At 42.2% G+C, this 26,485-nt stretch overlaps 1 protein-coding gene across 5 annotated transcripts in view; it reads left to right on the top strand.

The window, feature by feature from the left end:
- Positions 1 to 26,485, top strand: part of LOC124551376 (zinc finger matrin-type protein CG9776-like) — a 265,653-nt gene that overhangs the window by 168,482 nt on the left and 70,686 nt on the right. For all 5 annotated transcript variants that reach the window (XM_047126421.1, XM_047126425.1, XM_047126422.1 and 2 more), the window contains one exon: positions 16,659 to 16,853. In XM_047126421.1, the coding sequence (XP_046982377.1) occupies positions 16,659 to 16,853 (195 nt within the window). The remainder of the gene's footprint in view (positions 1 to 16,658; positions 16,854 to 26,485) is intronic.

Below are 26,485 nucleotides of genomic sequence, written 5' to 3' on the forward strand. Positions count from 1 at the left end.
GTGTAATGTTTGGTAAATTTGCATTGGACCAAGTGGATACAATGCGAATAAAGTCGGCGGGGAGAAGGAAGCCAGAAACAACAATAAGAGACAAGAAAGAGAAAGAGAAAGTTCAGATTAGAGAAGACAGACTACCAAGCATCATTAGAAGAGCCAACCTACTCTGCTGGTGACTTTTGATTTACATTAATGCAACAACAAAGGCATGAAAAATGTATAGCAATGTTTATCACTCATTTCCTGCACTTCACATTTTCGTTATCTGTTTCCCTCGTAACTCAAAAACTAAATGTGATAGAACTTTGAAATTTTTTGGGTATATGTAACTATATATTATCAACAGAATCAACTAAAATCCGATCATTCTGATGAATAGCCTCTCAGTTTAAAACATATTACAATGTTTAAAAAGTTCAAAAAATTAAATATATTATTTATTGTGATATCTATCTGAAAGAGCACTGTTTTTGTAGATATGTATTTTGCCAATAAAGTAAACTAAGCTCAACACTAAAAAGTTTAAAACGTCTCTGGGCATGAGAAAAATGCTATAGTACTATTTTGCAACCACTCCAATATCGAAACAGCTTAAAAGGGAGTAAAAATGGTTTCTTTATCATAGATTATATTTTTATCCTGTGTAAGAAGACCAACTGTTTGGGCATGTCAGATTTTATTCTTATAAGTTTTCTGTGGTAGAAAAAAAGTTGAATATTGTCAAATTTTTGCTGCCTTAAGCTGATCTGCCCTTTAACATTTTCAAATACCTAAATTACAAATTTTCACTCCTTGATGAGTAGTTTAACATTTTGAGTCATCTTCAAACAGTGTATCCAGCTGCTTTTCCAAATCATTCTCTGTACTTTAAAAATTTATGAGGCAGTTCTGTCAATATTCTTTTAGAACTCTACTTCAGGTAGATTCTTACAACACTTTTCTGTGATCGTAATTTTGCTTATATCATTCATTGTTGAAAATATGAACTTTAGTTAACAAGAACAGATTGACTTGAAATTATCTTGAATAATGTTAATTTCACCAAAGTGTGATATGTCAACTGGAATCCTTTTATGAGATAAATATAAAGTGAATAGCTGTTACAGAATTCCAGTATGAGCAATCAATTGCCTCTCAACAAAAATATGACTCATATATTATAATTTTTGTTTACTCAATTTCTTTATGTAGTAAGTATGCCTTATCCTTCCACTGAATGGTTGTTATCAGAATGCATTTTTATAGCAAATTCACTTTAGCTGAACTAGTACACCCTTTCCCAGGAATGATCTCAAACAGAACTACAAAAAATGAATATGTTGCTTTCCAAAATTTTTGGGGTGACATATTCTTGAATAGTATCTCACCTTAGCAACAATAATATCCTTAGAAAATCACAGTCTGGGTTCCAAAAAAGTTGCTCTACTGAGAATGTCATTTACATGTTTACTCACCAGATTTTACAAGCATTAAATAATAAAATAGCAGTAGTTGATATTTTCTGCCACCTGTCTAAAGCATTTGACTGTGTGAATTACAGTATTTTTCATAGATAAATCGGAAGTTTTGTGGGATTGATGGTGCAGCCAAACAATAGATAATGTCATATTCAACCAAAAGAGTGCATGAAGTTGTACTTAGTAATTCAACCAATGTAGTCTGAGGATGTAATTGTAATTGGGGAGAAATCATGTATGGGGAACCCCCAAGGCTCAGTCTTAGGTCCACTGTTGTTCCTCGTATATGTAAACAACCTTCCGTCTAATATGCAGAATTATTTATTTTGGCTGATGACACTAGTATTGTAATCAGCCCAAGCATACATACAGAAACAGAAGGAATGCTAAAAAGTGCTCTTTAAAGTATTGCTGATTGGTTTTCTTCGAATGCTTTCACCCTCAATTTAAAAAAAAAAAAAAAAAAAAAAAATTAGTTCTGCACATCATGGGACACTACACCAATGATAAGTGTAACACATGCTGAAGAAATAAAAAATAGGGTGGAACTTCAAAATTCTTAGGTGTCCACATTGAAGATGATGTAAATGAGAAAAAGTACGTTTTGTAACTCCAAAGACAACTTAGTACAGGCACATTTGCACTTAGAATCATTGAAAATCTCGGGGAGTGGCAAATCGGTAAGTTGATATATTTTGCATATTTTCATTCTATAATGTCATATGGAATAATGTTTTAAGATAACCCATCTTTAAGAAAGAAAGTCTTCATTACTCAAAAACATGCTGTAAGAATAATGTGTGGTATTCACCCACGATCATCTTGTAGAAATCTGTTTAAGGAGTTGGGTATTATGACTACCTCTTCACTTTATAATTACGCCGTCACGAAGTTCATTGTAAGTAATCCACTACAGTTCAAAAGGAACAATGATATACATAATTACAATACCAGAAGGAAAAATTATGTCCATTAATCTACATTAAGGTTATCTTTAGCAGGAAAAGGGATGGACAGTGCTACAACTAAAGTTTTTGATCACTTAACCCTTGATATAAAATGTACGACAGACAGCAAAGTGAAATTTGAAACCAACTGAAAAAATGTCGTCTTGATAACTCCTCCTATTCTATAGAGTATATATTTGGTGGTGGGTAGGAATCACTAAAAAAAAATGTATAAATGTCAGCATTAATTTATGATTTGAATGAAAAATGACTCATTCCACATCAATATGATTTATCATGTAAAATGAGCCATGGTACATGAAACTAACAAACATCAATGGAAAATGATTACTTGCTCATTTATGTGAACCGCAACTCTTTACATGTGCCTGTCTTACCACTTAACTAACATACAGTATAACCCGTCTTTTATGTTCCCGAAATTAATGTTTTCCGCCGTTTACGACATTTCTTATCGTTCCTGTCAAATTTCCTATGTCCGCAATGTTAATTTGCACCTGATTTTGTCTCAATGTATTTATAATTTTCCTGCAATTTACACATTACGAAAAAAATGATGTTGACCGTCCAGTAGTATCTACAAATACTACGTGGTTAAGTTTCTTGACACCAGGGCACTCTACTCATCGGATCTGAACATGCAAACATATAAAAGTTGGAACAGTTCGTGCTGTATCTCCTGCCACTGCCAAGCTCTATTTGGCGTTGTGGCTGATGGGAGTAACTAGGTTCTTTCGAATAATGATATCGTGACCAATCACAACTACTTCCAAACTGTCTCTACTGTGCAAATGCAATTTCGTGATTGTTGTGACCATCGTGACACCTTTGTTGAACCATATTTAGTGTGTTCGGCATTTGGCCATTTGTAGCTTTAGTTGAAACTATCATTCACTTTGCTTAGCATTTTAGTTAAAACACAGTGCCAGTTACGTGTTGTTTTCATGCTGAACAAAACATGTTTCAAGAATTTATTCTCATTGTCAAGTGCAGTATTTACGTATGTATTTTTTGTAATGTTACACAAACAATCAATGTGAGTGATAGTTTGTGTGTGTATGTTCCCCACATAACTGAGGTGGCATAGTACCCTATAACCTCAAAAAGATGACGACTATGCAAGAGATGCGGAATAGTATATATTCAAACATCACACACAATTCGTATGTACATATTTGCACTTGACAACAAGAAAAAATAAACAAGTCCCTGACATGTCTTTTGATGCCTGTTGTGTAAATACCATACATAAAGTGCGAAAATGCGAGGGGTATCCTATATGTAACTTTTTCAGCTTAAAACATTATTTCCCACATTCTACACATTTTTTTGAAGCCCCTTGAAAAGTGTAAAGGCTGGGTTTCACTGTATTTCAGTGCAAACTCTTAAACTGAGTATTTCTGATATGACCTGATAATCTGTGCTCTTGCCAGGTGGGGTACTGCTGTAGTGTTTTCCACAGGTAAAAGAAAAAAGTTTTCAGCCAGAAATTAGTATCAAGATTTTCAGTAATAATGAGTTGCTAAACTTGCAGAACAAGCAAAGCAGACAGAGAGAGCTGGCTGATTATTAACTGGGCTGATATTTCAAACCAAAGATAGCTATCTAGCTAACTTTCAATCGATAAGCAACTTCTGCACAGCACTCAAAGCATAAATAGGAGGTTTAATCAATAAAAACTTAGACTCATGTTGTAGAAAATATTGATCAGTAAAATTAAAGCTGTTATTAACTCTGAGATTGGTCTGGCTGTCACAGCGCTTTACTAGAGGCAGTCCTATTGGAGGTGGTGTTTATTTGCACACTAATCACTTATAATGTTGCCCACCTCTATTAAAAGCTGACTGGCACCATATTAATTTCTTCCTTTTCATAGCTAGCAAATGGTACTCCAGTTACAGTTCATTATTGTGAGTCATCTTGTTTAGGGCCGGACATGAGTGAGATTTGTTTTCTTTGAGTGTAAGGTTCAGGTTTGCAAGTAGTGAATACTGAATTAATTCACTGTAATGATTGTAGCACATTAGAATACCTTTCATATACTTCATTATCTGCATATCAATAATTATTGTCATTCCATTCCACACTGAACCCTGTAACTTCCATGAAAAAACTCATACTCACATACTGCGAGATGCTGCTACTTCTCGACAGCCACAAGTGACATTGTCAACAGTTAGATGAAGCTCTGCCGGATATTGCATTCCACTCACAAGAGTTGCAAATAACCAAAATGCTAAAATAAAAAGTTATATAAAAACTCCAGTGACTCAACTTGTGAAGATATCGAAACCTCGCGCATTCCTATGTCTTTTCACAACCTCTAACAGTGGATGTATAATGGAAGCAGAAGAATTTTGTCATCGTCCTCGAATAAGAGCACTTTAAATTTTCATAACCTATCTTTCAAAGATATCCGTATTAAGTTCCCTGAGCACCTCTGTCAGGCTTTTGTATCTGATACTTTGACCTACTGCAATTCAGCCAGGTTGTATGTGAATTCCAAAATTACATGTCAGCTCTTGTATGCTTAATTGATAGAGTCTATGAGTTGGAGCAATACTCCAAAATAAGGTATTTAAGCTTCTTGTATGCACTGCACTTTTGCAAAGCTCTCCCAACAAATCTGTGTTGTGTAGTAGTCTTCCTTACTGCAGAATTACCATGTTTATTCCATTTCATATCATCTACCAATGTTGTCATTCATAGGTCTCCCTGAAACAAAAAAAAGGCCTGTGTTCTAGGTTCTGAGTAAGTGATCTGTCATCTGAAAATCAACAGCTTCAATAGTGTTCAGGCAAACTGATGATATGTCCTTCCAGGGTCCTTTCGAATAGAGAGAATAAATCACCATGAAAATTTTAAAATAAATATACAGGGTTTCCCATTTATCTTGACCACCCTAAATAACTGTTTGTCTAGATGCAAATTACAAAATTTTTCAAGCAAATGTTCTTTAGCCGTCAGGGGGACATCAATCAGCATGATTGCCTTCGTTGTAGCTTTGTTTTTTACAAAGATATGAACAACGATATGACTCTTTTAAATGGCACCCGGTATTTTTTATTCGGTAATTCATTTCCTCTCCTAAAGACCTAGTCAGAAATGTATCACAGTGTACCATTCACTGAAACACAACGTTATTAATTACGTAACTCAACATTGACGTTGACGCTCCCAGCGCTTAGTGCAGGTACTCTGGGTAATGGAACACATCCACGTGCTGACGTTGACAAGAGGCCAAATTTAAACATAAGTAGAATGCACACCCGTCATTCTGTCAACCATCGTCAGTTGAAGAGTTGTGTGAGTAGAATGTACACCAACGAAGAGAAGGTAGAAATGCTACTCATCTACAGGAAATGTAAGTTAGCAGAACAGTAATTGCAATACTGTTTCTTATGTACGGGTACATTTAGTACAGTAGTTTAGTCCTTTTAAATACTGTTGTATAGAGTAGACTTGCAGTAAAGACTGTCCTTCCTACAAACTGCATCAACATAACATTTCTTTTATTGTTGTCGTTGAAGGTAGGCGAAATGCTATGCAGGCAATGGAACTTTATAGAGATCGATATCCTGACAAGGACCCACCTTCCTGGTGGATGTTTTCTCGTCTTGTTGTGACGCTTCAGGAAACAGGAAGTTTCAACCCACGACAACGCAGTCGTCATAGCACTCGCACAGACGAAGCTGCCAAAGTTCCTGGTCTCGCTTTCGTTGCTATGAATCCACATGTGAGCACATGACAGCTTGAACACGAGATTGACATTCCTAAAACTAGTGTACATCGTATTCTTACATGTCACCAGTTCCATGCTTACCATGTACACCTACATCAAGAATTGCATGGGAATGATTTCCAGAATCGTGTACAGTTCTGTCAGTGGGCACAGCAGCAAATCCTCGCCAACCCAAACTTCTCCTCCAATGTTCTATTTACCGACGAATGTTCCTTCTCAAACAGATGAAAGGTAAACACGAGGAACATGCGTTGTTGGTCCAGCGACAACCCACGATGGCTTAGACAGGTGGAACATCAGCGTCAATGGAGAGTTAACATCATGTGTGGGATGCTTTGTACTACAATTATTGGCCCTTATTTCATCAGTGGCAGTCGAAACGGCACAGCGTATGCCAACTTCCTCAGACGAATTCTTGCTCCTCTTCTGGATGAAGTCCCACTAAGAACCAGAATGATTATGTGGTATCAACACGATGGATGTCCAGCACATAATGCCTTGTGTGCACTTCGTGTTCTGAAACGAATGTATCCTGCCAGATGAATTGGTCGAGGAGGAACAGCTACTTGCCCTGCTAGGTCTCCTAATTTAAATCCTCTGGACTTTTTTCTTTGGGGATGCATTAAAGATGTTGTCTATCACGATATTCCAACAACTCCAGAGGACGTGCAGGAACATACCGTGCTTGCTTGTAATTCTATTCAGCGGGAAACACTGGAAGCAGTAAATAATTCTTTCATTTAATGATTGCACCTGTGTATAGGTGTCCAGGGTCACCACTTGAGCACCTTTGAATGTTCTACTCCTGGGCAACGGTACAGGAGACTAAAAGTAAATTTTTTGTTATGTTTTTACTTGGTTTTCATTTGTTTTCTGACAACTGCAGCAAGTGGACGAGTTTGTAACCCCTGGCTCAAAGTCAGTGTTGTGTTATGTAATTAATAACATTGTGTTTCAGTGAATGGTACACTGTGATACATCTTTGAATAGGTCTTTAGGGGAGGAAATAAATTGCTGAACAAAAAACACAGGGTGCCATTTAAAAAAGTCATACTGCTGTTCATATCTTTGTAAAAAACAAAGCTACAATGAAGGCAATCATGTTGACTGATGTCCCCCTGACAGCTAAAGAACATTTGCTTGAAACATTTTGTAATCTGCATCTGGACAAACAGTTATTTAGGGGGGGTCAAGATAAATGGGACACCCTGTATATTACACACACTGTGAAAACGTCACAATTAATGAAATATTCTGGGCTGTTATGCCACGGTCAGATAGGTTCAACATTAAAACTCAACATTTCATCCCCATCTGCGGTGGCCAGTTTCAAAGGGAATCGTAGCTGGTTTACATCCTGTCTCACTGCTAACTGCAGCAAATCCTGTTTATGCGTGATTCCACGCTGTGGTGTGACGTCACATGCCTTGAACACTCGTGTACAATTGGCCTTTGTTGGCGGGAGAAAACACACATAAAGGTTAAAGAAATGTGCAACCTTTTGGAGCCAGTGGCTCCTTGTTCTGGTAGAAGTCTTGAAGGGAAAGGTCCTTCCTTCTCATCCTGTGTGGTACGTCTCCCCTGACCCCAGGTTCTGGGCGACTTTTACGAACTATCTCTGTTCACTAAACATCTCCTGTCCTTTTCCTGCATCTCTCTTCCTTCCTCTTCAGCTCTTCTGCCGGAAGGAAGAAGAGGCTACTGGCTCAAAAACCTTGCACACTTCTTTAACCTTTATGTGTGTTTCCCCTCGCTGTCATTTGGTGTGTAAATTTTTGTTATCTATCCAATTATATTAAATTTTCAAAAGTTGGCTATTTTTGTTGATAAATTTCAAATGTTGTCATACTATGTGCCTGAAGATAAAACCTTAGTGCTTTGAAATTGACTGTTAAAAAAGTGGTGATTGATGAGTATTTTGACTGCAATTGCTTTAGCAAAAACTTCAGCTTCTTTTGGCTCTATTTAAGCTTAAAGTACTTAGTGTAGAACCAGAAAATAATTCTGTTCGTATGTAAGGGGAAGACTTTTGACTTGGTCAAATTATGTTAACGGGTTTTATTTCTGGTCACTGTAGCACATAGTGCTGACAGTATGAACTGGCGGTCTGCCACTAGCATAAGCAAATAGTTGCCTTGAGCATCTCTGTGTTGCTTTTGTGCTTACTAAATGAACCCGTAACAAAACTTGCTGCTCTTCTTTGAATCATCTTCTCTCTTTCCTCTATCAATCCTATCTGGTTCAGATCCCAGCCTGATGAGCAATATTCAAGTATTGATTGAACCACTGTTCTATAAGCTTGATGAGCTAAATTTCTTTCTGTGTATGTATTCATAATACAATACATTTGTTCATGATGAGGTTCAATTGCCATTTCCTGCACCAAGCGTCAATCCTCTGCAGCTCCTCCCCCATTTCACCACAATTTTTCAGCATTGCAACTTTGCTGTATATCACAGCATCATCCACAGAAAACCTAATGGACAATGAAAGCTTTGCTGCCTTTAAGAAAAAATCCTTTGATGAACTAGAGTACAAATACAAGCATGCACAAGAAGGACACCCCCCCCCCCCACACACACACACACACACACAAACACAAACACACACACACACACACACACACACCTACCTCTGTGTGCGTGTACTGTGCCGGGTGGACAGATAATTCTGTCGTCGTAACTTTGGCAGATGGACTGGAGTCAGGTAGTATTGGAAGGGGTGGGTAGAGGGAGGAAATAGAAGGAGGTATTGTTGTGGTCCAGCCAGCACAGTGTTGGTGGACAGGTGTGTGTGCAGGGGGGGCGGGGGGAGTGTCAGTCTCCTTTAATATTAAATTATTTACATTCTATCAGAACTTCCCTCACTATAAGGGGCATTCAAAAAGAAACGAGCCGGAGGCATAATTACAGAAACCAGTACCTGTATCTTAAAAGTATTGGCCCTGGCTGTGGAGGCACTTGTCCCACTGTGATACAAGGCAGTGAATGGCTGTCTCATAAAATTCTCGGGACTGCAATGTTAACCAGTTCCGCATGTACAGCTGGACATCGTCATCCGAGGTGAATCATTTGCCCCTCAGAGCCTTTTTAAGGGGACCAAAAATGGCGTAATCACAGCGAGAGAGGTCCGGACTATATGGAGGGCGGCCGAAAACTCCCATTTGAATTTCAGCAGGAGTTCCACGACTGTGTTGGCCGTACGAGGCTTTGCATTGTCGTGGAGCAGAATGACCCCTCAGGTGAGACTGCCTGGTTGTTTTGATTTGATCGCTTGGCGAAAGATGGTCAAGGTTTGCGAGTAACTCTGGGCATTCACTGTAGTCCCGTGCTGCAGGAAGTGAATCAGAAGGGGGCCATCTTGGTCAAAGAAGAACATCCGTATAACCTTTCCTGCACTTGTGTGGATGGATGGCCTTGGCTTTTATTGGCAGTGGTGACCCTGGATACTTCCATTGGATACATTGTCATTTTGATTCTGGTTCGAAGTCATGACACTGACTCACCTCCAGCCACCACTCGTTCCCTGAATGCATTCCCTTCCCGAGAATAGCGCTGCAAATGAGCAAGACAGTGGGCCATTCGACACGTTTCCTGGTGTGGTTGAAGACTGTGGGGCACCCATGGGGCACACACTTTGCACATGTGCAGTCTTTCCTTAATGATGGTGTGAACACTTCTGATGCTTAATCCGACCACAGCGGCTACGGCTTTCACTGTCACTCGGCAGTCCTGGGTAATGAGTGCATCCACCAACTGGATGTTGTCATCAGTAATGCATTGTGGTGCTCCAGTCAGTGCATCGTCGGCTGACGACAACCGTCCTTCCCAGCAGTGCTTGTGCCATGCCTTGACCCTTGCAAGGGACATGCAGTGTTCACTGTGCACTTGTGACATTCATTGTTGAATGTCCATTCCTCCAACTCCTTCCGCTGTCAAAAAACCAGCAACACCTCTTTGCTCTTCTGTTGACTCCTCCATGTCACTGTTTGCAATGTGACTGGTGGCTTGGGACAATTGATGCACACTGCTGCTAGCTCATGTGACGTGCATGAGTGCCGTCTAGTGACGGGTTGTGAACTTCCACACTCTGGTCAGAACCACCCCTCATGACACATGCCACAATATTACTTTCCTGTCACCGGTTTGCGCATTCCAAACTCCGGCTCATTTCTTTTTGAACACCCATATATATATATATATATATATATATATATATATATATATATATATATATATATATATATATATATATAAAAACAAAGATGATGTGACTTACCAAATGAAAGTGCTGGCAGGTCGACAGACACACAAACATACACACAAAATTCAAGCTTTCGCAACAAACTGTTGCCTCATCAGGAAAGAGGGAAGGAGAGGGAAAGACGAAAGGATGTGGGTTTTAAGGGAGAAGGTAAGGAGTCATTCCAATCCCGGGAGCGGAAAGACTTACCTTAGGGGGAAAAAAGGACGGGTATACACTCGCACACACACACACACACATATCAATCCACACATATACAGACACAAGCAGACATATTTGGTCTTTAAATATGTCTGCTTGTGTCTGTATATGTGTGGATGGATATGTGTGTGTGTGCGAGTGTATGCCTACATTGGACTCGCACCACACAGTCATCCAGTGGAATTGCACCGGGTACTACAGTCACCTACTGGAAATGAAACATCTTGTCTCTTCTTATTCTGCCTTCTGTCTCTTTCTTCAAGAAACGGATTTCCGTGATGACCACTATCCAACTTTTTGTGGTTATCAGGCGTTCTGTTGGAACCGTACTCGCTCCAGGGCAGCATCTGGTGGGGTCTGCACTTTGGTTTGCTCCGATGTCACCAGTGACTGGATCCATTTATTTACCACCTTTGAAGCGATAGTGGTTTGAGTGCAAACAACTCTGGCAATCGCCATTTGCAATGTCTATCTCCCTCCAGGGAGGCCACTTGCTTACGTTGCACTGTTTACCTTAATCCAGCAACTCCCACCCCCGTTTCTTGTCCTTGGGGCTTCAGTGTCCATCATCCACTATGGGGAAGTGTCACTTCAATGGGTAGGGGTATCCTAATTGACCACTATATCACAGACCTTGATTTGTGTCTCCTCAATGATGGTTCACCTACCCTCCTCAGTGTCACTCATGGCACCTACTCTGCTACCGATCTCACGATCTCCTCCCCTTCTCTCGTGGCTTCCCTACATTGGTCATTACATGATGACCTTTGTGACAGTGACTACTTTCCGGTGATTCTCTTGTTCCCCTGCTGCCGCCAGGCCCCCACATTCGGCATTCCGCAGGGTCAATTGGCCTTTATATACATCTGCTGTCCACTTTAACTCCCCCCGCCACCCCCCCCCCCCCCCCCAAACTTCGTTTCATGTGGTCGTGCAAGGCATCTCTGCCACTTTCTTCATGCTGTTGGCACTGCTGTCCCCCTATCCACAGGGCACCTCGTCAACAGCCAGTACAGTGTTCGACCAATTATGTCGCAGTCACTGTCCAGGACCGCCAATAGGCGTTGCAAAGATTTAAGCGACACCCTTCATAGACCAACCTCCTCACTTTTAAGCATCGCTGTGCTAAGACTTTTTACCTTATTAAACAGAGTAAAAAGGAATGTTACTTAAAATCCGTCTTGATTGCAATTTTTTTTTTTAGACCGGTTTCGTCACATGTGACTCAGCATGTGAAAGTTGATGGATCTGGACGGGTTACTCCTGTAACTGAAATGTCAGATCTAAAGATGGTTCTGAATGAACCGAAACCGGTCATATGAATAAAAAATAAACAATAAAATAAAAAAAATTTGAAATCAAGACAGATTTTAAGTAACATTATAAAATCACTGATTGCTGTTATCCCATAAGACATTATGTCTGTTTTTGCAAAGTAAAAAGGAATGTTGGGAGCACTGTGTTCCCTCCCTGGGAATGTATGCCTCTTCATTGCAGGTTTGGTCAAAGCTCTGTAGCCTTCTAGGCCCCCAGCGATAGTCAACTGTCCAAGGTCTGATTCTCCAAGGTGCTCTGTGCACTGATCCATTGGTCCTCGCAGAACACCTCACAACACAGTTTGCAATGGCATCGTTGTCCTCTTCCTACTGTCCTACATTTCTCCAGCAGAAATGGAGAGTTGAACAGACCCCCTCTGTTTCATCCTGCACCACGTTGAGCCCTATAATGCACCCTTCGCTGAATGGGAATTGGTGCAACCTCATAGCTCTTCACAAGAGACAGCCCTGGGCTGGACTCCATCCACAACCAGATGATCCAACACTTGGACATTTCCCAGAGGCAACAGCTCCTCAGGGTCTTCAACTACATAGGCTCACGGGTGCTTTTCCATCACAGTGGTGAGACGGTATAGTTATCCCCATTCTTAACCCCGGGAAAACCCCAACATCTCTCGACAGCTACTGCCCAATTAGCCTTACAAATGTACTTTGTAAACTGGTTGAGAGTATGGTCATCTTCAGATTATGTTGGGCACTCAAACCTCGGGGCCTCTTGTCCCCTTATCAGTGTGGCTTCTGGGCCCGACTGACTATTTACCCCGATTGGAATCAGCCATCTGACAGGCTTTTACTCACCAACAGCATCTTGTTACGTCTTCTTTGTCCTGCATAAGGTGTATGACGTGGCTTGGCGCCATCACATTTTAGTTACCCTCCATGACTGGGGCATCCATGGTCCTATGCAGATTTTTATTCGCGAGTTTTTATCTCAGCGGCTCTTCCGGGTTTGAATTGGCTCTTCACTCAGCGTCCCTAAGATGCGGGAGAACGGTATCCCACAGGGTTCTGTTCTGTGTCACACTCTTCCTCATTGCCATCAATGGGCTTGTGACCTCTGTTGGGCCTCTGGTTACCCCGGTGTTGTACGTCGACGATTTTTGCATCTCGTGCAGCTCCCACTTGGTAGTGTCTGTAGAGTGCCAGGTGCAAGGTGCCATCTGACTGGCTTCCAGTTTCCTCCCTCCAAAATGCAGGTTATTCATTCTTGTCATCGACCCACCATACAGCACGATCCAGAACTTCATTTAGGTAACCAGCTCCTCAATGTTGTAGCGCAGCCCCATTTCTTGGGCTCTGTTTATGATAACAAGCTGACATGGCTGCCCCACATTCACCACCTAAAGACTACATGTATGAAGATTAGTGCTCTCCCCCTCCTGGCCCACACATCTTGGGGTGCAGACCGTTCCACTCTTTTCCATCTTTACCGTACTCTGCTCTCATCCGGACTAGATTATGGTGGTCGAGTTTAGAGCTCAGCAGCTCCTTCCACTTTTAAACTCCTTGACATAGTCATCATTGTGGGGTGGGTCTGGCTATTGGTGCCTTTCCTACTAGTCCTGTTGATAGTCTCCTCATAGAAGCAGGGATGCCCCCTCTACACATACAACAGAGCCAGCTCCTTGTTTCTTACACAACCACCACTCACCAATTCCCTGACCATCCTGTGTACCCTGTGCTCTTCGCCAATGGGGGATGCCTCCCTCCTGACAACCGCCCACGGGGGGGATTGCCAATTGGTATTCGTCTCGCTTCACTCTGTCCGGATCTCCATCTCCACTCCCTGGACTGCAACCCATGTCTTTCCTCCCATGCCCCCCCCCCCCCCCCCCTCCTTGGATGGTGCCTAGACCACGGATTAGGACTGATCTATTCCAGGGTCGTAAAATCTCTGTCGCTCCTATAGTTTTCTGACATCGTGTATGTGCCATCTTTACAGAGTTCTAGGGTGCCACCATCTTTTACACTGATGAGTGTAAAATAATCTATAAGGTGGGATACACTTTCGCATCTCCTACTGGCTTCAAGCACTATTTATTGCCGGGGTCATATAGTGAGTTCCCAGTAGAGCTTCTAGCCATTAATAGGGCCCTCCTTTTTGTTTCTCAGGCCTCCCTCCACAGTGTTTTAATTTGTTCAGACTCCATGAGCAGCCTGCTGGTTATCAACCGATACTACCATAATCGCCCTTTAGTCTCTGCTATTCATACCTCTCTGTGCCCTGCCTGTTCAGGTGTTTCTCTGGGTCCCAAATCATATGGGCATCCAAGGGAATGAATTGGCTGACCGTTTGGCTAGAGAAGCTGATACTTACCCCCCACCCCACCCCCTCCGCCCATTACCTTTCGTGTTTCCAGCTGTGGATATGTGGATCTACGTCAAATCTCTTTTTCATCTGAGGCGCTACTGCTCATATTAATATACTCAGTACAATTTAGGAGTCTAGTGCAGTTTGGAGCATATCCTTTCGCTCCTCTCTGAAGGAGTCCACTGTTTTACGCCATTTATACATTGGTCATACGTGGCTCACCCATTGTTCCCTTCTATGTAACTACCCACCCCACAATGTGGTTGTGGAGCCAGACTAATGATATCTCACATATTGGTGGAGTGACCCCTTCTTTTGGCCCTTCATGTTAAGTATAGTCTTCCCGATTCCTTAAATTTAATATTAGCAGATGATCCACAGATGGTTGAACTGGTCCTCGGTTTCCTCTGTGAAAGTGGTTTTTATTTACAGATATAAGGTTCTCCTTTAGTCTTGGAGCAGGGGCAGATTGGTTGTGGTTGGGACTTCTTTTACCGTCTTCTCGATCTGTGACCCCATGGCTGCCCTCATTTTTTTCCAGTTTGTAGATTTGGTTTCACCTTTTATGCCTTTACTGCGTGTGTTCAATGTTCATTATTTTATAATTTGACTCCCCTGACTGGATCCGTCCACTTTTAGCAGACCCTCTTTTCTTCTGTAACTCACTTCGGGATCACTGGAGTGATGACCTCACTGTTTGGTCCTGTAACCCCCCCCCCCCCCCCCCCCCCCAGCCTCAATCAGTCAGTCTCTTTACTGATGAAGGCTGTGGCCAAAAGCCATATGTGAGTGTCTTTTAATCGTATCTGTCTTCAACTTGACATGTCTTCTTTATGGTAAGTAGCAATCTACATTCTTGATATTCCTACCTGCAGTTTCCATTGTTATATTTTTCCAGAATGCTTTTGTTGCTAGTGCCTAACTGCTTTGTACATGGTGGTACAAAATGAATACATGTATTTGAGTTGCATAGTAGAAGTGGAGAGCTGTTATTCTGGCAGTTTGAGCATCCATTTACAGTAACAACGATCCAGTGGACAGCATCATGTTATCATCATTCAGTGGCTTTTCCATTCACAGTTCAATGTTGAGTGCAGTGTTTCAATACGTGATCGCAGCACAATATGTCGTCAGGTTAATTCTCTTTGTACAACAGAATAGTAAACCACTGTACATGACTAAAGTGACTGTATGGTGTGGAATTTCCGTGTTGCAGTGCTACACAAATTTTTGTGGTCACAACTTGAGCCTTTGGGTATCAAGATGGCTGAAATGTGATTCCAGCTAAATGGAGCAACAGCCCACATGACTAATGCATCCATGGCAGTTGTTTGAGAAATGCTCCCTCAACACTTGAGTGCATGTTTTGACTTCCACAATCTCTACTGGCGTGTACGCTCATCAGATCTTACTGTTTGCAACTTCTTATTATAGCACGATTTGAAATGCATATTTTACTGTCGCAAACCTCGTTCACTCGGCAGTCTGAAGGTTGCAGCATGTGTAGAAATTGCAGCTGTTTTGCAGGACACTTTAACAAAAGTTATACAGAGCTTCAAAGAAAGACTTTTAAACAATGGGAAATCCAGTATAGAATAATATCGTTAAGGAAAGACTTGTAATGTGTTTGCACAAAGGAGGATACAAGCTTTCCATGTTATCTTTAAAAATAATTGCAATTCTTGAATTGGATAACTTACATGTCGTATTGGTGTAAATACATTTTATATGTGATCAAAATAAACCTAATCATGACAGTTTGAAATTTGTGTTCTTTTTGCATCGTTCTCTATATCCTCCTTACTTCAGCTGTCATCAACTATTTTACTGCCAAAATAACAAAACTCATCTACTACTATTAGTATCTCATTTTGTAATCTAATCCCCTCTGCACATGCTGTTACATGCCATTATCCTTGTTTTACATTTGTTGCTGTTTATCTTATCTACATAAATTTGTAGCAAAAAACTGTTGCAAGTCTAATGAAGAGGTTTTATAGATGTTTTACGGGCCTTCCAGAACTGTACTTTCTGTATTCAATTTAACCAGTGGAAAAATGTTGACCAAAGTTCATTTATTTAAAATGAGACAAAAAAAAAAAATATCACAGTATCTCACTTTCGGTGATAGCCTGCACAGTATCTCACTGTCAGGGTAAGGAAGATTCTTGCTGCATTGGAATTGGCAACAATAAATGAGAATATTATGAACTGTGACAATCTTATGCAAATCTCGAAAAGACTATAATGCATCCATTACAGAAAGTTAATGGGGTTTTATTTGCCAATATGACAGAAAGCACTGGATATCAATCCTGTGCCCATTTACTAACCAGAGGGGTGTAATGTTGGAGGCCCTTGTAAAGTTGTATTCTATTTCAGGCTTTTGTTGAGCAAAATCCACACTGGGAAATGGATTGGTTATCTGACCGAGAGAAGGCGTATGAAGAGAAGCAGCGCAAGGGTTCTTCAAAAGATGACCAAAATGAAAGCAAGACATCTATCAGAGATCATTCCTCCAAGAAGCAGCTCCGTGAGAGGAACTCCAGAAGGAAACGACAAATGGCCACTGGGAAGGTAATGAGATTTAATTATGTTGTTGAACCAATATTTCCATAGTTAAAAAAAAAAATTTGATAGGAGAGAGGGTCGAAAGAGAAATTCTAAAGCAGAAACATTGGCAGACTAATGAGTGGGGCGGGGGAGGGGGGGGGGGGGGCATTATGTGGTCCTTGGTGTGTCCAAATCTCAAGGGTCGTGATGTTTGGAGACCCCTCAGAACCAGACCTTTTTTCATCCCTCGATGTTTTGGTGGTCACTCAGAACCAGACTTTTTTTTTTCCATCAAATCCCAAACATGACCAAAATATGTTCATTAAATATGATGCAGTTTGGAGTTTGAGACAAAACATAAATGTACTAGTGAACCTGCCAATGCTTTGCAACTGCTAAATATATATGGTAATTGGAAGTCCTAATATCCTTTTCTCTTTCTGTCCACTTCCTCTCCTCTTCTCTCCTCTCCTCTCCTCTCCTATCCTCTCCTCTCCTCTCCTCTCCTCTCTCTTTGTTCATTTTGTTCACCTCTCTCTGTCCATCTCTTCCTTCCCTATATCGATGTACATTTCCTCCCCCCCCCCCCTCCCCCTCCCCCTCTACCATCTCTGTCCACCTCCTCTTCCACCCTCTTGCTGACCTTGAGCCACGTGTATTATTATTCCAAACAAAATAAATGGGTAAACCGGTTGGGGTCATTGATATACAGGGGTTGACAGACCTCCCCAGGGGCTTGATCTGTGAGAATAGTAGCTTCACTGGCAGTATTTTGCATGGATTTAATATGCAAATCTGGTTGCATTACAACATTTTGGACGATTCATATTCTGTAGTATTCATAAGCCAATAAGCCATAAATACAAATTTTCTGTCTTCTGTTAAAATCAGTTGCAAGAAAACAACAAAATGGCACATAGTTGTGTATACAATTTTTGTTTAAAAAATATATTATATAATTAGAAAGAATATATTTGGGATAAGCAGCCAGTCTATGGTTTCAACGACCTACTACTTAGCTAAAATTGACTGCGAAAAAGAAAATTAAACCATACGTTTTCACAGCACAGCAAAGCATTTTCCTTCTTGCAATCGGTCTTAACAGAAAACCTCTACATTGTTGTTTAAAAAACTACACTCCTGGAAATTGAAATAAGAACACCGTGAATTCATTGTCCCAGGAAGGGGAAACTTTATTGACACATTCCTGGGGTCAGATACATCACATGATCACACTGACAGAACCACAGGCACATAGACACAGGCAACAGAGCATGCACAATGTCGGCACTAGTACAGTGTATATCCACCTTTCGCAGCAATGCAGGCTGCTATTCTCCCATGGAGACGATCGTAGAGATGCTGGATGTAGTCCTGTGGAACGGCTTGCCATGCCATTTCCACCTGGCGCCTCAGTTGGACCAGCGTTCGTGCTGGACGTGCAGACCGTGTGAGACGACGCTTCATCCAGTCCCAAACATGCTCAATGGGGGACAGATCCGGAGATCTTGCTGGCCAGGGTAGTTGACTTACACCTTCTAGAGCACGTTGGGTGGCACGGGATACATGCGGACGTGCATTGTCCTGTTGGAACAGCAAGTTCCCTTGCCGGTCTAGGAATGGTAGAACGATGGGTTCGATGACGGTTTGGATGTACCGTGCACTATTCAGTGTCCCCTCGACGATCACCAGTGGTGTACGGCCAGTGTAGGAGATCGCTCCCCACATCATGATGCCAGGTGTTGGCCCTGTGTGCCTCGGTCGTATGCAGTCCTGATTGTGGCGCTCACCTGCACGGCGCCAATCACACATACGACGATCATTGGCACCAAGGCAGAAGCGACTCTCATCGCTGAAGACAACACGTGTCCATTCGTCCCTCCATTCACGCCTGTCGCGACACCACTGGAGGCGGGCTGCACGATGTTGGGGCGTGAGCGGAAGACGGCCTAACGGTGTGCGGGACCATAGCACAGCTTCATGGAGACGGTTGCGAATGGTCCTCGCCGATACCCCAGGAGCAACAGTGTCCCTAATTTGCTGGGAAGTGGCGGTGCGGTCCCCTATGGCACTGCGTAGGATCCTACGGTCTTGGCGTGCATCCGTGCGTCGCTGCGGTCCGGTCCCAGGTCGACGGGCACGTGCACCTTCCGCCGACCACTGGCGACAACATCGATGTACTGTGGAGACCTCACGCCCCACGTGTTGAGCAATTCGGCGGTACGTCCACCCGGCCTCCCGCATGCCCACTATACGCCCTCGCTCAAAGTCCGTCAACTGCACATACGGTTCACGTCCACGCTGTCGCGGCATGCTACCAGTGTTAAAGACTGCGACGGAGCTCCGTATGCCACGGCAAACTGGCTGACACTGACGGCGGCGGTGCACAAATGCTGCGCAGCTAGCGCCATTCGACGGCCAACACCGCGGTTCCTGGTGTGTCCGCTGTGCCGTGCGTGTGATCATTGCTTGTACAGCCCTCTCGCAGTGTCCGGAGCAAGTATGGTGGGTCTGACACACCGGTGTCAATGTGTTCTTTTTTCCATTTCCAGGAGTGTATATAGCCTATGTCTGTCTGAATGTGTATTAGAGTATCGTGTAAAAATTTAAGGTAAATCACTCGTGTACTTTTGAGGAGGGTGGTTTGACAAGTCTGGTAAATTTACATGAAAGAACAGAACATTTTTGTTGCATGTTCATGTTTGGTGAGCTTGATTATTCCAAGGATCGTATAAAGAATTTCAACAATGTACAGCACGCAGTTAATTGTTGAGAGTTGTCTGAATTAGTCAGTATGCTGACTATGATTGAAAATGGAGAAAACGGTTTCGTGCTCTTGTTAAACATATTCATTTGAAGGCTTGGAACAGAATTGGATGAAGTTCATGCGGCCTCTGCACCATCATTGCAGGCAATTTATTTTTGGAGTAGTGAATTTAAATGTAGTCAGACAACTGTCGAAGACAAAGTGCCCTCCAGCCATCCCATTGAGGTCACCACAAAGTAAGCCATTGACAAAATCCATGATATGGTAATGCAAGACCACCGAATAAAAATTTTTGAGATTGCTGCGACTGTAGGCATCTCAACTGCGCGGAGAATTGGATGTGAAGGAGGAGTGTGCCTGGTGGTTGCCGCAATTGCTCTAAGTTGACCAAAAGAGCATACAACACAACATTTTGACACAATGTCTGACAATGTTAAGTTGCAATCTGCAAGAGTTGATGTTCCAATTTGTGACTGTTGATGAAACCTAGTTCCATGATTACACACAGGAGTCAAAAGGCAGTCAAAACAAAGGACTCAAGTGGATTCTTCCTGTTCCCTGAATGAAAAATCCGTTTGCTGGGAAGAAATTTTCATCAAATGAGGAAGTGATAGTTGCAGTCAAGTAGTATTTTGCAGAGTTCGACAGAACCTGTTTTTCCAGTGGTATGATAAAGCTGGAGGAACAATGGACCAAGTGTATATACTGTCCCGCAAGTGTACTGTAAGTACAGTTAAAAAATATGCGTGCAAGTGAGTGCCAGTGATATTTTTTTTTTTTTTTTACTGAAGTATTACATTCTAAAAATTACTTTCTCAAAGATACAAAATTATTTTATAAATTATTGTGAATATGAAATCCAACTAGATGAACTACAGTATACTCACCTAGATTTAAGCAAAAGTTTTTATCAACTGTAGAGATAAGGTCATCACTAGAGTCATGTAGATATATATACACCAGAACTAAGGATAGAAAATGTTTTATAATGTGCCCCCCCCCCCCCCCCCCCCCAGTCAGGAACACACAAAATGTCGCATAAATCTTATCTAGTTGCATTCAACACCTTAACCTCCTATGTACCTATTCTTGTCACAAAACTTTCAAAATCTTACCTATTGTTTTTTCTTTGTAATTTTACACTGTTTTGGAAGTATATTGCTTTAGCAACTCATTCCTACTAAGTTTATCTCGAAAATCTAATGGGATGTTGTAGGCAGAGGTGAATAAAAGGTACTATCCCGAGATAACTCGGGCTCATCAAAAATCTCTGCAAATACTCGTTACAACATATTGTTTATTACAGAGCTGAAGATGTTTGATTTAAATATGCAAATCAGGTGGTAGATAAGATATATGTATGAGAATCACACAACAGAATGGTATTGGAATTCCATTTTTGTATGACATAGTTTGAAGTATGGTGTGAGGCACAAGTGAACCTGGCACTGGGGGCAGTAAATTATGCTTCTCTACAGACATGCTTTCCTCTTGCGTCCTGCTTCGTGGAGCAAACTATGCACAGATGTATCTGGTTGCTCTTCTTCTCTGTTGGCTTCTGGGACATGTCTTCCCTATCAACCATAGAGGTTGGGGCATTCGTCCTGGTCATCCTGGCTTAAGAAAATGATGTTCCCTTTGTACTTCTCAGCAATTTTTTCCGATGAGGTGGACATAAATTCCAGTGAGTCCTTTTTCCTTCCAGATTTGCCATACAGAATAAAAGAATTCGACACAGAAATCTCCAGCAAATAGACAAAGATTTTCTTGGAATACTCCTTGCCTCGCTTTCTGGGTATTGGATACAATGCCATTCTCTGATCGGCTCAATCTCCACCTCACATTGTGTTGTCATAGTCGAGCACAAGCTTTGGCTTCACATCTTTCTTGTCTTTCCAGTGGAATGCTGGAACTTGTCCTTCTTTCACTTTCAATGTCCCCCTATAATATTCTTTTCGTGTGGAGAGGTTGTAGCACCTCTTTTCGGGTCATTTTTACTGTTCCATAACTGTCAGTGGACTTCTAAATTAGGAAATCTGCTAACTATTGCTAACTATTGATCTTGCTTCAGGAGTGGTTTTACAAGTGCCTGAACAACTTGTGAGAACATTGGAAAATCCATAAAGTCTGCATCCAGCTTTGTACTTTGTCCCTTTCCCCATGTAAATAATCAGAGACCAAACATGTCTCCTAGATGATCCAAACAGCATGTGCAATTTTATTCCAAATCTTGCCCTTTTCATCAGGATCTACTGTACCCAGCCCAGTTAGCCCCCGTCCAAAGAAGAGTTTCATACACCATAATGGCCCATTCAGGAACATAAGAAAATGTGAATTTATTTTCAATGTGCAGACGAACTGGACAAATATTGTTCATCTTAGGATTTCGGTGATTTGCAGCATCATACACTTCATTATTAGAAAAATGAAGATATGTTTCGATTACATTATTGAAAAATGGAGTTGATATGCTTGCCCACTACGTCCAGTACCTCTGCAATTCGGGTTTCTGAACAATCCTTTGCAATATGGTTAGAGCAAGGAAAACTTGGAATTCTTCACATGATGGCTGCAAAAAATTACGTTCGGTGTTTTTAATACAGTAGCTAATATATTTAGCTGTTTCCACGTGCATCATTTCTTTCAAATCCCTATCAAAAAATGTTCAAATGTTTCAAGTTTTAATTGGCAAAAGGAATCGTACAGCCCTCATTAGCAGTAAACAGAAATCTTGGTGGAGCACAAGCAGTATTTTGATCTACAACATCCCACACTCTCCTCTGAGACCAGTCAACGTTGGTGTCTTCCTCACATTCTTCCTCACTGGAATAACCACTATTCCTTTCAGAAGACAGCAAGCAGATGTAATACTGCAACAACTGCACCAAAATGCTATGAAGCAATGCGGTACTGTTGCACCAACTTCACGAGCCTAAGCCAGTAGTAATACTTTGCAGTGAAACACGAAACTGCAAAAAATGCTAACTGGCGACAGTAGAATGAACTACGATGATTATGATCTGGATGCTGGTGCTAGGAAGCAGCAGTGAAGGAAACTACAGCATTTATAATCGGGATGTTTGCCCAGGGATGCACAGTATTTGGAAACCTGAATTATCTCGGGATAATATTTTTCAGCAACCCAGTTTAACCTGAGTTATATCAGGATAACCAATTAGGAGGTTAAGGGAGTGCACCACATTTCCTCTATGGAGTCTTCAGTGCAAAAAATACATAATAAATCAAACAACAGAGAAATTAAGTGGTGATTTCTTTCATAAAAGGAACAACAAACTTATTAAAGAATAGCAGTGAAGGCAATCAGGTTTAATCCTATTGGTGTAAAAATACAAGAGATAATAGCCACTGCAGAACTTCCCTTCAACTTCCATTTGAAACTCTGAGGGAATACCCATCAGGACAGGGAAAATCCAAACAGTCTGCTCACCCATGTGCTGTAAAATACATTGAGATTTATGTTAGCTTCATTACCTTTCATAAAGTTCGATTAGAGGTACTTTACTGTGAGAATTTGGTCTGTTGTTGGTCTTTGTAGGCTGGTTACTTACTTCACATTTTGTTGTACCTCCTACTCCATCACATGCATTTTTTACCGTGGCAAGATACAAAAACTGCCATTCAGCCTCCAACCCAAAGTCTACTTTGTGGTTGCACAGTTTTGAAAAATTCTTTTTGTTCTTATACTGATTACCACTCCCATTTGAAAAGTATATCAGTTTCTCAACCTTGGGAAAATTTTCTTTTATGTAATTTATTACATACTTTTGGATATAATAGAGGGAAACATTCTCCATGGGAAAAATATATCTAAAAACAAAGATGATGTGACTTACCAAACGAAAGCGCTGGCAGGTCGATTGACACACAAAAATACACACAAAATTCAAGCTTTCGCAACCAACGGTTGCTTCATCAGGAAAGAGGGAAGGGGAGGGAAAGACGAAAGGATGTGGGTTTTAAGGGAGAGGGTAAGGAGTCATTCCAATCCCGGGAGCGGAACGACTTACCTTAGGGGAAAAAAAGGACAGGTATACACTCGCGCACACACAAACACATATCCATCCGCACATACACAGTCACAAGCAGACATTTGTAAAGGCAAAGAGTTTGGGCAGAGATGTCAGTTGAGGTAGAAGTACAGAGGCAAAGATGTTGTTGAAAGACAGGTGAGGTATGAGCGGCGGCAACTTGAAATTAGCGGAGGTTGAGGCCTGGCGGATAACGAGAAGAGAAGATATACTGAAGGGCAAGTTCCCATCTCCAGAGTTCTGACAGGTTGGTGTTAGTGGGAAGTATCCAGATAACCCGGACGGTGTAACCCTGTGCCAAGAGGTGCTGGCCGTGCACCAAGGCATGTTTAGCCACAGGGTGATCCTCATTACCAACAAACACTGTCTGCCTGTGTCCATTCATGCGAATGGACAGTTTGTTGCTGGTCATTCCCACATAGAAAGCTTCACAGTGTAGGCAGGTCAGTTGGTAAATCACGTGGGTGCTTTCACACGTGGCTCTGCCTTTGATCGTGTACACCTTCCGGGTTACAGGACTGGAGTAGGTGGTGGTGGGAGGGTGCATGGGACAGGTTTTACACCGGGGGCGGTTACAAGGGTAGGAGCCAGAGGGTAGGGAAGGTGGTTTGGGGATTTCGTAGGGATGAACTAAGAGGTTACGAAGGTTAGGTGGATGGCGGAAAGACACTCTTGGTGGAGTGGGCAGGATTTCATGAAGGATGGATCTCATTTCAGGGCAGGACTTGAGGAAGTCGTATCCCTGCTGGAGAGCCACATTCAGAGTCTGATCCAGTCCCGGAAAGTATCCTGTCACAAGTGTGGCACTTTTGTGGTTCTTCTGTGGGAGGTTCTGGGTTTGAGGGGATGAGGAAGTGGCTCTGATTATTTGCTTCTGTACCAGGTTGGGAGAGTAGTTGCGGGATGCAAAAGCTGTTTTCAGGTTGTTGGTATAATGGTTCAGGGATTGCGGACTGGAGCAGATTCGTTTGCCACGAAGACCTAGGTCGTAGGGAAGGGACCGTTTGATGTGGAATGGGTGGCAGCTGCCGTAATGGAGGTACTGTTGCTTGTTGGTGGGTTTGATGTGGATGGACGTGTGAAGCTGGCCATTGGACCACGTCAAGGAAAGTGGCATGGGATTCGGAGTAGGGCCGGGTGAATCTGATGGAACCAAAGGAGTTGAGGTTGGAGAGGAAATTCTGGAGTTCTTCTTCACTGTGAGTCCAATGGCCAGCTTCACACGTCCGTCCACATCAAACCCACCAACAAGCAACAGTACCTCCATTATGACAGCTGCCACCCATTCCACATCAAACGGTCCCTTCCCTACAGCCTAGGTCTTCGTGGCAAACGAATCTGCTCCAGTCCGGAATCCCTGAACCATTATACCAACAACCTGAAAACAGCTTTTGCATCCCGCAACTACCCTCCCGACCTGGTACAGAAGCAAATAATCAGAGCCACTTCCTCATCCCCTCAAACCCAGAACCTCCCACAGAAGAACCACAAAAGTGCCACACTTGTGACAGGATACTTTCCGGGACTGGATCAGACTCTGAATGTGGCTCTCCAGCAGGGATACGACTTCCTCAAGTCCTGCCCTGAAATGAGATCCATCCTTCATGAAATCCTCCCCACTCCACCAAGAGTGTCTTTCCGCCATCCACCTAACCTTCGTAACCTCTTAGTTCATCCCTACGAAATCCCCAAACCACCTTCCCTACCCTCTGGCTCCTACCCTTGTAACCGCCCCCGGTGTAAAACCTGTCCCACGCACCCTCCCACCACCACCTACTCCAGTCCTGTAACCCGAAAGATGTACACGACCAAAGGCAGAGCCACATGTGAAAGCACCCACGTGATGTACCAACTGACCTGCCTACACTGTGAAGCTTTCTATGTGGGAATGACCAGCAACAAACTGTCCATTCGCATGAATGGACACAGGCAGACAGTGTTTGTTGGTAATGAGGATCACCCTGTGGCTAAACATGACTTGGTGCATGGCCAGCAACTCTTGGCACAGGGTTACACCGTCCGGGTTATCTGGATACTTCCCACTAACACCAACCTGCCAGATCTCTGGAGATGGGAACTTGCCCTTCAGTATATCCTCCGCTAATTTCAAGTTGCCGCCGCTCATACCTCACCTGTCTTTCAACAACATCTTTGCCTCTGTACTTCCGCCTCGACTGACATCTCTTCCCAAACGCTTTGCCTTTACAAATGTCTGCTTGTGACTGTGTATGTGCGGATGGATATGTGTGTGTGTGCGAGTGTATACCTGTCCTTTTTTTCCTCCTAAGGTAAGTCTTTCCGCTCCCAGGATTGGAATGACTCCTTACCCTCTCCCTTAAAACCCACATCCTTTCATTTTTCCCTCTCCTTCCCTCTTTCCTGATGAAGCAACCGTTGGTTGCGAAAGCTTGAATTTTGTGTGTATGTTTGTGTATGTTTGTGTTTCTATCGACCTGCCAGCGCTTTCGTTTGGTAAGTCACATCATCTTTGTTTTTAGATATATTATTACATACTTTTGAAACACATGTACAGCCAAAGTGTTGTGCTCCAAGTAGTTGCTTAGAATGCAAATTGAAGAACTGCAAACTTCATCTTACTCATTTTTAAACTAGAGAATAAATGGATGCACTGTTGCTAGTCATTGACCCAGTGGTACACTTGTATTGCATCCTGAATCACAAATGTAAAATTTACTGAAAAATCAGCTATCACTATGCATTCACTTTTATGAAGTTGTAATTTTTTGCCGTTGAAAAACTTTCTTTGGGTTTTAGAAAGATAGTGGTGACTTTTGAGTGTTTGTAAGTTTTCAATTAAAGATTCCAAGTACTCTTCCTGA

The sequence above is a fragment of the Schistocerca americana genome, chromosome 9 (genome assembly GCF_021461395.2).
Source record: "Schistocerca americana isolate TAMUIC-IGC-003095 chromosome 9, iqSchAmer2.1, whole genome shotgun sequence".
Classification (NCBI taxonomy): domain Eukaryota; kingdom Metazoa; phylum Arthropoda; class Insecta; order Orthoptera; family Acrididae; genus Schistocerca; species Schistocerca americana.